This window comes from Sinohyriopsis cumingii, chromosome 2 (genome assembly GCF_028554795.1).
Source record: "Sinohyriopsis cumingii isolate HCF-2022 chromosome 2, ASM2855479v2, whole genome shotgun sequence".
NCBI classification, from domain to species: Eukaryota; Metazoa; Mollusca; class Bivalvia; order Unionida; family Unionidae; genus Sinohyriopsis; species Sinohyriopsis cumingii.
In genome coordinates this window covers 129,972,241-129,986,722 of record NC_142962.1, presented here as the reverse complement: position 1 = coordinate 129,986,722, position 14,482 = coordinate 129,972,241, and the positions used below count along the sequence as shown (strand labels likewise).

General features: G+C 33.8%; 1 protein-coding gene across 3 annotated transcripts in view; it reads right to left on the bottom strand.

Moving 5' to 3' along the window:
- Positions 1-12,294, bottom strand: part of LOC149805828 (2-(3-amino-3-carboxypropyl)histidine synthase subunit 2-like) — a 32,478-nt gene extending 20,184 nt beyond the window's left edge. The window contains exons 1-2 of one of the 3 annotated variants that reach the window (XM_089950542.1): positions 12,112-12,294; positions 1,519-1,682 (exon numbers count right to left, since the gene is read on the bottom strand). In XM_089950542.1, the coding sequence (XP_089806668.1) occupies positions 1,519-1,677 (159 nt within the window). In that variant the 5' untranslated portion in view covers positions 1,678-1,682; positions 12,112-12,294. Of the gene's footprint in view, positions 1-1,518; positions 1,683-8,840; positions 8,933-12,111 lie in introns of those variants that run through there. The other 2 variants (XM_089950543.1, XM_089950544.1) reach the window with 2 other exon arrangements.
- Between the last annotated feature and the right edge of the window lie 2,188 nt (positions 12,295-14,482).

The following is a 14,482-nucleotide window of genomic DNA, read 5'->3' as shown; positions in this document are numbered from 1 at the left end:
TGAAGAAATAATCTAGAGTGACCATCTAATGTATTTATGAACTTTGAAAGGTCATTACAGGTAATTTAATTTTGTAAAATCCAATAGACTTGTGTGCTTGTTCAGATGCTATGGTTCACACTCACTTGAGTTTGTTGACCTCATAGATAGATCAAGAGTATACTATCTATTAAAATATATTTATCCTTTGACCCTTTTCACGATTTCTCTTATTTCATTTTTAAAGGCTGTGTCTCAAATAAAGGTCTAGGATTACATAATTTTATATGATTCTTTATCAACATTAACACTAAGTTTCTTAGGATTACACAGTTTTATATGATTCTATATCACTCGGATCCATGCAAGGTTTCATTATTATAGAACTGCTCAAATCGAGTCAAAGTTTGTAATTACGTTAGTCACATTTTAGTTTTGCATATCCCACACAGCTGGGATATTGTCATAAGGGCAATATATTCAACCCAACCTTCTCTTCCTATAGCGGATGCACTATAAAATCATTGGAGAACTTAGCTGCAAAGTGTTTTGGTATAACATCTTATTTTCATGGTTCTATCAAATTAGAAACTTCCAGATCTGAACAACCTGGAATCCTCTAAAATTATGTAATGTCATGGGCCCTTGTGCTAACATCAAGTATTCAAAAACAAAAGGTCAAAGGTTAACATTTAGCACTTAGACATCCTAAGCCACAGGTGGGCAAACTTTCCAGTGCAAGTGCCGCATACACAAATTTACACCATGTCGCAGGCTGCATAGTTTATTAAGTAAAATAATTAATATTTGAAATATCAAAAACAAAAGGTTTTTCTAAATAACATCTAATTAATTTTCAGTTGTTAATATGTTGTTAATATTTGAAAACTTAAACTTCAAAAGAAGCACATTTATTTGATAAACAGAGTAACATAAACAGAGTCAGTGCAAATGATGACTTATTCCTAGGCTGCATGAAAACCCTTGGCAGGCCGCATGAAAACCATTGGCGGGCCGCATGCGGCCTGTGGGCCGTAGTTTGCCCACCCCTGTCCTAAGCTAATGCAAGGAAATGTGGCAATATATCCAATGGTTGTTTCCTCTGAGCTCCTAACAAAAAGCAAACCCTTCATAACAGTTCATGTCTTTGCCATTGGAGTAAATGACATATTTCTTACACTCACTAAAGATGACAAGACATAAATTAAAGGAAACTTTGGTTTGAATTTGTTTAAATTACAACTGTTCAATAGATGCCAGAATCTCACCTGTATCTGTGAGTTGGCATTTCACACCTGTGTCTGTCTTTTGACATATCACACCTGTTTCCATGTGCTTACATATCACAGGTTTCTCTGTATGCTGATATATCAGACCTGTCTCTGTGTGTTGACATATTATACCTGTATCTGAGTTGCAAACAATTTAACACAAATCCTTAATATCACTGATGATGGCAGCATAAATAATTCCATCACTAGAAAAGTGACATCACTAACAGAAGTGAGATGATAATGCCAGTGTGACATGAACTCATACCCTTGTAAAACCATGAGACTTGATCCAGGTGACACATTTCTGGAGATCACACACAGTGTCAATGTCCACTGACTTACTGGTCTTCAGGCATGGTAAAATATCTATCTTTCGACTTATAACATCCTCCCCTGATGAACTGAATGCCTCAGTGGATGCCATGGAAACTGTAAATACACAAGAGTACCAGTAATTGTAAAATTCTTAAGTCTGAGACCAAAATAGCCATCATAAAGGACAAAGGAAAATTGAAGAAAAACATTCCTTCAAAATGCCTTTAGATATAAGCTGACTGGGTCTCATTAACAGGCTCTCTAAGCATTCAAAGATAGATCATAGAATCTGCCAGGCACTTTATTTGCTGGGTCTATGCCAAGACAAAATCAGGGAAAAGATTCGTATTTGACCTTTTAGGTGACATTGGTGCCATTCATTCCAAATCATAGTACACATGTATGATTAAAAGGTATCTTTAGACATTTTTGTTCTCTTCTTCACTAATCAAAATGAGCAAAGAATTGTGATCTTTGTGAACTATTCCATATCTTGAGATGACTGTGATGAGGTTTGGAAGTATTGTTTTTCATACTGGGTGCAAACAACTTTTCATAATTATTATTGTAAATATCATGATACATGTATGTCTTAAAGTATCAAAATAAAATATAAAAGCTGTTATGCTGAATCAAACAAATGCATAAATGATTAATGTAGTAACAACATATTCAAATGCGTTGTGCATTATTAAGTTTTATATCGGCCAATATTCAGGTTTTATGTTTATTTTTATAATATTTTTAAATTTTTTTTTCACTGTCTCATTCATTTAGCTAAGCAAATTGCTTGCTTGTGTGTTTGTTCTAAGTTCTTATTTATCCTGCAACTTCATATTTAGGGGAAAGGTATATCATAATGTTTGTACGGTTGATTGCTCTGCCAACTCAATCATTGCTAGTCTTGGTGATTTAATCTGTAACTGGAAAATATGATTAGTACAAGTAGTTCACCTGTGGCTGAGTAATATGAGTAGTACAAAAAGTATACTTGTGGCTGAGTAATATGAGTAGTACAAGACATTCACCTGTGGCAGAGTAATATGAGTAGTACAAGAAGTTTACCTATGGCTTTGTAATATGAGCAGTACAAGTGGTTCACCTGTGGCCAAGTAATATGAATAGTACAAGAAGTTCACCTGTGGCTTTGTAATATTAGTACAATAAGTTCACCTGTGGCTGAGTAATATGAGTAGTACAAGACATTCACCTGTGGCTGAGTAATATGAGTAGTACAAGAAGTTCACCTGTGGCTTTGTAATATGAGCAGTACAAGTGGTTCACCTGTGGCTGAGTAATATGAGTAGTACAAGACATTCACCTGTGGCTGAGTAATATGAGTAGTACAAGATGTTCACCTGTGGCCGAGTAATATGAGCAGTACAAAAAGTTCACCTGTGGCTTTGTAATATGAGTAGTACAAGAAGTTCACCTGTGGCTGAGTAATATGAGTAGTACAAGACATTCACCTGTGGCTTTGTAATATGAGTAGTACAAGAAGTTCACCTGTGGCTGAGTAATATGAGTAGTACAAGACATTCACCTGTGGCTGAGTAATATGAGTAGTACAAGAAGTTTACCTGTGGCTGAGTAATATGAGTAGTACAAGAAGTTTACCTATGGCTTTGTAATATGAGCAGTACAAGTGGTTCACCTGTGGCCAAGTAATATGAATAGTACAAGAAGTTCACCTGTGGCTTTGTAATATTAGTACAATAAGTTCACCTGTGGCTGAGTAATATGAGTAGTACAAGACATTCACCTGTGGCTGAGTAATATGAGTAGTACAAGATGTTCACCTGTGGCCGAGTAATATGAGCAGTACAAAAAGTTCACCTGTGGCTTTGTAATATGAGTAGTACAAGAAGTTCACCTGTGGCTGAGTAATATGAGTAGTACAAGACATTCACCTGTGGCAGAGTAATATGAGTAGTACAAGAAGTTTACCTGTGGCTGAGTAATATGAGTAGTACAAGAAGTTTACCTATGGCTTTGTAATATGAGCAGTACAAGTGGTTCACCTGTGGCCAAGTAATATGAATAGTACAAGAAGTTCACCTGTGGCTTTGTAATATTAGTACAATAAGTTCACCTGTGGCTGAGTAATATGAGTAGTACAAGACATTCACCTGTGGCTGAGTAATATGAGTAGTACAAGAAGTTCACCTGTGGCTTTGTAATATGAGTAGTACAAGATGTTCACCTGTGGCCGAGTAATATGAGCAGTACAAAAAGTTCACCTGTGGCTTTGTAATATGAGTAGTACAAGAAGTTCACCTGTGGCTGAGTAATATGAGTAGTACAGAAGTTCACCTGTGGCTGAGTAATATGAGTAGTAAAAGTAGTTCACCTGTGGCTGAGTAATATGAGTAGTACAACTAGTTCACCTGTGGCTGAGTAATATGAGTAGAATTACTAAGTATTTGATTACCGTAATGTCATCTACCTACTCAAATGTGGCTAGTTTGACAATTAAAACAGTAAAACAGCTCAACTTTCATAAGCGCCTTATAGGGCTTAATTAAATACAGTATAATGATGGGTAAATTTTTATTCACATTATGCATGTTACTAGTTGGGTTGAAATAAGCAATATTTAAAATATAATCTAACAATACTTTATATCAATGGTTATATATTTTCTCTATTAGACAGCAATGTCAGTGTTAGTGATGATAATGATGATGACATTAATAATAAACATTGGTTTTATTAGTATGAAGGTAAAAATATGAATACAGGCCCTAACAAGACGGCCTCAAACTTACCAATAAAATACTGAAAGTTTTTTTTTTCTATGTTTGCTTTGGTGTTGTTTTTAAAAAAATTCTTTCTTTCACTCACTACCAAAACAAGCTGACCTATATTAGAGGCTAATAATGCCTAGAATAATACATCATTGCACAAGCTTATATATATATATATATATATATATATATATATATATATATATATATATATATATATATATATATATATATATATAGATATATATATATATAGATATAGATATATATATATATATATATATATATATATATATATATATATATATATATATATATAAGCATTAAAACAAATAATCTTCTCAACTATAATCGTTTGTGTATAGCAGGTATACATTAGGTTAGTATACAAATGGTCATGGCAAATCAGTGGGGGGGGGGGTTGTAAATACTGTAGTATATTCTGGTCTAGAGAGCTCTGAGTGGACATTTTCCTGGCATATGTTAAATCACTGATGTTTTTCATAATCTATATGTAATGTTTCTTAATCTGTATGTGGTATGTATCTCCACTTTCTCCACTGATCACAAAACATGGTGCACTTCAAGCATGATGAATTTATACTTTTATAGTGACATGGATAGCTCAAATACAACAATACTATCTGCCAACTGTTGGGGTCTTGGAGATTTTGAAAAATGTAAGGATGTATTTGATGATCTTAGAAATAAATCAGTGTAATATATATTGCTTACAAGATGCACATTTTACAGAGGATAAAGTTTCATGCATGAGAACACAATGGGGTTATGAATGTATTGTAAATTGTTACAGGTCCAGCTCTCGAGGATTTTCTATTCTACTTAATAACAACTTTGAGTATGATACAAAGGAATGTAATTTTATTGTATTACATGTTAAAATTGGTGAAAGAAACTTTGCTTTAATTAATGTATATGGGCCAAATAATGATTGCCTAGAATTTTACAACAATATAAATGATATTGTATATGAATATGAAAATGATTCCATTATTATATGTGGGGACTTTAACTTGGTTCAAGATCCAGAATTAGATTCATATAATTATAGAAATGTAAAAAACCCTAATGCTATAAATGCATTATTAAGTATAAAAGAAACTTTTGGTCTCGTGGATATATTTAGAACATTAAATGCAGGATTAAAGAGAAATACATGGAGAAGCAAATGTCCTCTAAAACAAGCTAGACTGGTTTTCTGTCTTATGTCAGAACCTCTTATGCCGAATGTGGGGAAAGTGACAAGTGAACCAAGTTACAGGTCTGACAACTCCATCATAATATTGTATTTGAGTTCAAATAATTTCGTACGAGGTAAAGGTTTGTGGAAATTTAATAACAGTTTACAGCTGGATATAACCTATACTGATGAAATAAAAACCTGCATGAAAATAATAAAATTACAACATGTTGCAACTGATTATGGCAGAAATAATAAATTTAGATCAAGATTAACATGATCAGATTCACCATCTCCAGATATACTGTTGATGGAAATCAGTGGAAAAACTATTTCATATGCTTCATATAAAAAGAAATGTAAATTAAAGCAGGAAAAAGAACTTACGTAGCAAATACAGTCCATAGAAAATGGTTCCATAGAATCTTATGATTCAGAAATATTGAGTTCTAAAGGGTAAGAGCTTAGAAGTTTTAAAAAAAGAAACGCTTCAAGAAAGTATTGTTAGGTCCAGAGACACATGGACAGAAGAGTGTAAGAAACCAACTAGGTACCTTTTGCCATCTGAAAAATAGAAACTATGTGAATAAAATATTTATAAAATTAATTAAAGATGAAAATGATGTTACTACTGATCAATTTGATAATCATGGGGAAGTAAAAGATTATCACAATAATCTGTATAATGAGGCAAATGAGGTAGAGGATACAGACTTAGAGGACCGTCTCAAAAACTATCAAATTCCTAGGCTTAACGAGAGCAATCTTGAAGATTAGAAGGCAAAGTTACCATAACAGACGTATTGGAATGTTTAAAAAGGTATGAAAAATAGCAAAGCCCAGAAACAGATGGTTTCACAGCCGAATTTTAAAAAAAGGCTTTTGTATTGACATTGGGGAATCTGAATTTAGAAGAATTAATGAAGCACATGAAACTGGATAACCTGAGGATAAACCTAAGCAGTACCTGAGGAACTGTCATCCAATTTCTCTTCTTTATGTTGTATAAAAATTAGCATCAGGATGTCTTGCCAAAAGAATTCAGTATAGAATAAAATAATATCTGATGATCAAGTTGCTTTTGTAAAAGGAAGATACATTGGTGAAAATACAGTCTTAGGACTGTATATGATATTATGCACAAAGAGTTACAAATTTTGGGTGTATTATTATTGATTTTGAAAAAACATTTGATTCTATTTCATGCAAGTTTATAATGTTCTAACTTTTTTTAAATTTTTGGACCAAGTATAAGCCACTGGGCTAAAAGTTTTCATTGTAATGTCTCATTGGCAGTCTCACAAAATGGCTTTCTTGCAGAGTTTTTCAAATTTTCCAGAGGTTGTTGCCAGGGTTATCCAATATCCTGAAATTTATACTCAATATGAATTTCCCTGCCTTTCAAGGTATAATTCAATGTGTAAAAAGTTACAGTTTGATATAATAACATTGGTCAAACCTTTTAACCCTTTCTATTTAGAAATTTTATTTACCAGAAATAACAATAAAGGATGTAAAGACTATTACAACTTAGTATTAAAAAATGACGTTATACCAACTGGTGAAAATATAGGGAATGAAATGCACTTTTTTTAAAAATGCCCTGGAAACAATACTGCATTTGTTTTGGGGAATGTAATCTGATAATGAGACTGGATTCAGCATAGTGTGAACACAGATATTGTGCCAAGTGCAAGAACTTATGTTTGGGAGACACAAGTAGATACAGAATATATCAACCTTTTCTTCTAGCCAAATAATATATCTATTTATGTAAAATGAAAGGAAATGTGCCTGGATTGAATGGGTTGACAGTTTTTCTTAAAAACCACTATAATCTGGAAAAATATATTGCAATCAAATCTGAAAAGAAAGAAGCATTTATGTTGATTTGGGAACAGTGAGGATGACTATTCCACCTGTAACTAGAATGATGTGTTGTAATTCTACAATGTGTAATTGTATAGTAAGCTAATAGGCTGACAGAGCGTTGAACTCGTAATCCAAAGTCGTGGGTTCAATACACGCTAGATCGACGCACAAAATAGTATCCTTGTGAAAGTCACCAAGCTCCCATTTGCTTGGGATAAACAGATAACCAAAACATATTTCATGGAGTCTGATTTGTTGATAAACAGGAACAAAAGACAATATCACAAAGTTTATGCCACCTAGACACAGTATGCTTGTATTTGTCAATCTAAAAATGAACGTTTGCATGTGTGCTTGCATGTGTGTGCAATATTTTTCCTATACTACATTTATTGTCCCTAGATTATATGAGACTGTAAGATGACCTTGGGAAGGTTCCATGACCCAATGGTTAACTTACTATGGTGAAAAGAAAATAGATTGATTAATTGTGACTGGGAAAAAGTAATATTTAAATACAGTGCAATATATGCTAAGTCATGCAGAGAAACAAAATCCAATTAGGCAAAAGTAGTTTTAATTTTAACAAAGTAGATAAACTAATAAATCTATCATTTAATAAAAGAAAACTGGATTACTGGACTAAGCATATTTTTCATTACTTTTGTGTAATTTTTCTTTCTTACTTTCTTTATTATGTTTCAAATTACTGACTTAATTCTATAATATAATTACTGACACTATGACATAAAGCTTACTAGCACTGACATTAAACAAGGAAGTATGACTGAACTTCTATAAATTTGTTAAACATCATTGCAGTCACTTTAAAGGCAACATTAGGGTTGCATTGTTCATGTAACCTTTTTATCATAGCTATATGTAAGTGGCAGATTTTGTTGTTCTTGAATTAAGCAGCGGCATTCATGGCATATAAAAGAAAGTACCACATCCATGCTAATTAGTTTGTTAACATTTACACTGGACATGATTATGAATTTCATTACCTGCCATGTCCTTGACCATAGGGCAACACATGTGCTAGATTAAAAAGCAGTTTTCATCCTTCATAAACAGGCTTTTTAAACACAATGGCAAATTAGGGTGGGATTTTTTAATCAGACAAGAATGCCACCAAAAATATCAGGAATATGTTCCCTCAAAATATTGTAATGGATGTTGAATCTGCCACATTGACCATCTCAGTTTTAAACACTGAAGAAAATATATCCTATTCTAACCTCACACACTGTAAATTAGTTTCAGGGTATTTTCAAAATAAAAACCGATTTCTAAAACCATTTTGTAGTAGAGAACTATGTAAAGACACATGCATAAACTTTACATAATAGAAAGTGCATGTTCATAGCACTGCAGAGCTTTTGGAGAGCTCCAGCTTTTATGACCTTACGTTTCAGGTCCTGGACTCTCAGTTTTGAAAATCTTGCTTACTGTTTTATATATGCTGAATCCTGAGTGTTTGAAAAATGAAGTCCTGGACTTCCAGTATCAAAATTGTATAGAAAGGTTATTGACAGCTGGAAGACATAGAGAATACAGTAGAATTAATAAAAAATTAATTAATCAATAGTCTCCAATCCCAAAGAAATATAAAAAAATGCAAGAGACCCAAGTGAACCTGAGACTGCTCACCAGTATGGTAAAGGCCCACTAGATCAGTGAAAAAGACTCAGAATGCACATACCATACGACATGTATTAATGTATTAAACTTAGAGAGACTGAAAACGGGGAAGCCCCAAGGAGTGCAGGGCACTCCACAGAGGGTAGGGTGCCATGTAAGAAATGGAGCAGTGTCATCTTAAAACTGGATAAGAACATCAACGCAGTAGTCAAGTAGTCTGGGTTGACGAAACAATAAGAATTGATAAGACCTGAACATGCATATCTTCTTTTTTTTAATGTATTTATTTACAGAAAATCTGGAGAAAAACATTGGACCTTGGATGAGTGGGCTCCTGTGCAGTTTATATGCTTTTCAAAATGGGATTTCCATTAATGTTGACTTCACATCATTTCTTGTTGTAAAGGACTGAGTCTCTTCCAAACTTGTTTATTTGTAGTAAAAGTATTTTTTCTTTTCTTTTCTTTTTCCTTTCATAATAATGTATTTGTTCAAGATTACTCTACATTTAGTAACAGTGGCCAAATTTAGTGGTGGATATAGATATAAAAACTTTGAAAGGTTGCCAAACATATTTTAATTATAGCAGCATTATTTGTAAAACCTGAAAGATCTTGATGCCAAGATCCTTGCTGTAAAATTAGGTCTAAAATGAACAAGTAGTTCATGTGAAGTAAATACTAAATGTTGACAAACACTGCGTCCTACACACATGACCCATATTCTGAAGATCATTTGACATTACAAGCCATGCAATACATATAAATATATTTTGATGTAAAATCTCACTGAAAAAACTCCAATTCAACCCTAGGAGACTAGGCTCCTTCATACAGAAACAATCACAGAGACGAGGTAGTCATTGCAGGAATTATAATTGGTCATACTTATAAAACCCAATCCTACATGCTAAAAGATGAAGACCCACCAGAGTGCATTTCTTGCAATGAACAATTTACTGTTAAGCACTTTATGATAGTGTTTTGATCTACAACCTGTGTGCAATTGTCACTACAATGTTTGTCACATTAAGGAACCTTTTGATACAATAAACATCTCTTGCATTTTAATATTCCTGAAAGAAGTACACATTTATTCTATGATATAACTTTTATGCAATCACCTTGAGTATTTTTATGTAATGAATATACAGTTGTTCATACGAAGTACCTTTTCATCATTATTATTCACTGTTCATTCATTATTCATTCTCACACCATTTAAATTCCCAGCTGATTGGGAAGCCCTAAGTATTACCCTCACCATCTCGTCATTTTGCTTTAAACTATTTGATTTATTATCGCTGGTGAATAATAATCCTTTTATCAACTGTAAATAATCCTGTGTATAACCATTTCTATGGCGCTAACTGGCTTTGCAGTGCTGCTGCACCATAAAAAAACAATCAATCAATCAATCGTGTAAAATCTCACACTACAGTTAGAAGGATAACTCTGATATTTGTGTGTGATTTTGATTTTTAACATAGCTTTAACAAAAAACAGTTGTCGCTATGATGTCTGCAGTGTGACAGTTTATAGTAATGTCTAGCACAGGGTCATCAAACCGCAGACATATAGCATCATGCCCCACCCATCTGCAATATCTTGACACCAGGCAGACCAATCCTAACACTATCCTCTTTTTAATACTGAGCGCCAAGTGAGGCAACTGCAAATACAATTTGTATAAGTCTTTGATATGACTTGGCTGGGGTTCAAACCTGCAACCCCCTGCATCCGAGGTGGACACTTTAACCACTAGGCCACCGTAGTCACTGATATTAGAATAAATCACTCTTACCAGTATAATATAGAAAAAGAAGTCTAGAACCATACATTTTAACAAAGAAAACATGAAAAATAGAGAAAGTGTCAGAAAATCTGTTGATACTTCTTCTAAATGATAATATGGAAGACTTGAATTTAAATTCAATTAAGTCTCATTAATACAAAGCTGCATTTGGCTGAAATTCAACAAAGCCTACTCAAGTTGTTTTGGACGTGCAAATTATATTGTGGAATGGAGGAAATCAATTAACCCCGAGTCTCAACAACATAAAGCTGCATGACATATCTGGTTGAAATCCAACAAAAAGTTTAGTAAAGTTATGCTGTAGAAGTATAGATAACTGTAAATAAGGACATGAGGGAAGTTAGTGTCTTTGTAATATGTAAACTGTACTTTGCAATATAATGTGGGTTTTTTCCGATATTTTAAAATAAACTTTTAATTATCAATTTTCATTTTACTATCAGAAATTAAATCATTTTATTCAGCTTTACCCTGACTACTTTGTGTTACAGCTATTATTTCAACAAGGTGTATTTGCCATTTATTTCTCTTGTTAGTCTCACCCCTAGACCAACAAGAAGGTCTCTGCTTTTCATTTCTTCTTCTGACAGCTGTCAGAGAAAGAAAAGCAGAGGCCTGCTTGCTGGTCTATCTCACTCCAAGACTGGCAATGCAGAATGCCAAGGATTGTACTGTAGGTTGTGTCATTAGACTCTATAAGATGCACATTCATGCTTACATTCTCTCTCTTTTTTAAGCACTTAACTGCTGCCTACTGTAACAGACTGGTATGTAAAAACAAAACAGTACAATTATAAAAAAAAACAACAGCACACTTATTAGGAAATAAGTATAGCTGAACTAATAGGGTAAATACAGACTGCTGTGGATTAATTTTCTCATTTCTGCAATCTTAAGTCATATATCTTATATCAATCTGTGTTGAGTAAATGTAGTTTTAATTTTATAACCACTGCAATTTTAATTTACATTAATTTCCTTATTTTCAAACAAAACTTTCCTACGTAAGGTTGTACCGTCATAAAGAAGAATATGAATATTTTAAATTTATTTCATATTATGTTTTACACTAGTTTCAGGCCTCTTGGTTCAAATATTTTGTTAAAAACAGGCAAGGTGGGGTCCTTTACATTTGCTTTTTACGACAATAACGTAGTGCCTCAATAAAGGTTATCGTGGCCATGCTGTAAGCCTTAAGAATAATCTTAACTCGCTTCTTAAAATCAACATGTGCTATGTATTACATGTAGGACTAAGAATCTACCTGTTTACCTGGAACTTGATATCAGCACACAGCTAAAAGTGCAAGCACACCCGTTTAAATATGGTCATAATAGTAATTAGTTCTCGAAATCGGTTGTTGCCGGTTGCAAGTCAATCAGGTGGTGATGTTAGTCATTACCGTATTCGAAATTGCTGTGTTGTCAGGTCATCCAGACTTTAACAGCTGAGAAAAATTAGCGAATAAAATTGCTTGTTAAAGGCTTAGGATAAGTCTGGGGTTTTGTCAAAGACTTTAACTAGAATTAATTTCTTCTGATCCGGAATAGTCCCTCAGTGTAAAAAAAATAAAACTCAAATTAGGTTTATAGTGCTCGTTGAATATTTGAAAACAACACTTACACTTAAAGAAGACCTTCAAACTTTTAGTGTCATTCAGCTTTTTATAAAACGGTATAATTACACGAGTCCAGATTAAGAAATAAAAGGTCTTTCGTATAGAAAAAATATTAAAGTTACATTTCTTCCCGAACATCATAAAAGTTCAATATAATCAATCAGATAGGTCCCACTAAAAAAAGTAAATATTAAAATATGAAAATATGATATTATAAGTAAAATAGTATATAACTCATAACAATTATATTTATTTCTAAGTAATAGAACGAGAAAATATGTGCAAAATATATGCAGCAGTTATTATCTTCGCAAAATAGTATCGACACTAGTAGTATAATAATGACAATAGTAATTCGTAATCATTGCTTTAATTCTGATAATTTCGAAATGACGTCATCACTGGCATTCAACCAATCAAACACTGCTATCTGAGTCGTTCAAGTAGGTGATTTGACTATTTTTATCCTTTTGGACCGTTGTCTTGGATAGCGAAGAAAATCCTTCTAGCATGAGTAGTTAAGGGTGGTGGTGGTAAATATTTAAGCCCAAAACCAGAAAACATAAACTGCTACAATTGTCACACTGTAGAAGACCTAGATCGTGCATTCAGTGTTTGCACTAAACTCCCGATAGCAAGAAACAACTATCAAAGAGCTCAAAAAGAAATTGGATCCCCTATATATATATATATATATATATATATATATATATATATATATATATATATATATATATATATATATATATATATCGAGACTTCCTATACCAAACAAATCCCAGCAAATAACTAACAAATCTTAATACAATACCTTGAAACAACAGGGCTCAAAAATAGGATTTAACAAACCCCAAATAAACTAAAACCCCACTTAATCACCAAATATCTCTATAATTATTAAAATAACATTTTAAGCAATATATTCTAAGGTATAGTTTTAGAAATAGGACAAATTAATAAACATCCATACATTATTAGACTGTACACTAGCGGACACCCCTCTCAGTGCGACTGGGTGGGAAAGTGGGGGCGGGAGGGTAGCATACGGTTTACAGTCCGAATAGGGGCGAGTACCGACAGTGAGCGGGCTGATGCTACACTTGCACCTATCACTCACCTCGGCGCCATGAGCTGCCCAGCTGCCCAGATGTATAGTCTATCAATACCATTTTTAAAAAAAAAATTTTTTTTTTTTGTTGCTTCTCTCCTCTTTTCTCTTGCTCACTCTAAACCAACAGTTAATAAGCAGCATATAATACTCTACGTTAGTCTTTTGGCGATGACAAGAGCAATTAAAACATTCAGAATTATCTTCGGACACCAACAGCCTTTCCCCGCATTTTTCCTCCGTTGCCTCGGCCGGACACCAATCAAAGCGTGCAATACGCGCATAAATATGTCCCAACATAACACACATCATAAGAGTGAGTGAAGGTACCATTCCCACTCATCCAATCAAGTTAAATATAAATATTATACATAAGTGCGTGCTGGGTCTATTCCCACTTGTGTCAGCCTGATGTATGAGGCAGTGTTTCCTTCCCTCAGGATCAATTATCATCCTGCGGTGCAGGAATAAACCAGAGGCACATGCACATCTGTGCGCAAGCCTCTACAGTTAAATTAACTAATTAACGTTCGCGCCATTCAACCTTAAATAAACGAAGATGACAATAGAGTTGTTCAACAAACTGAAGGACAGTTGGTACTGGATGGCGGATGCCTCCTATGTGGTGGAAAAGCCAGAACATGAATGGAGGTATCCAGTTACCAAAGACTTTGTGACAAGTCAAGTGACCAGCCTGAAAGTAGCCAGGGACCTGGTACAATGTATGAATGAGGAGGAAGTAGAAAAATTAGAAGGTTTCATTCAACCTACGTATGTGAGAGTTGGAACCTTGAAGGAGGCCTTGATAATGTGATGAAAGTCAGGTATTTTTTAGAAGACATATTGCATTGGACAGAGTGGTTCTTTGTGAAGTGGGGGCTGGACCAATTAAATAAAAGAGGAGGAAAT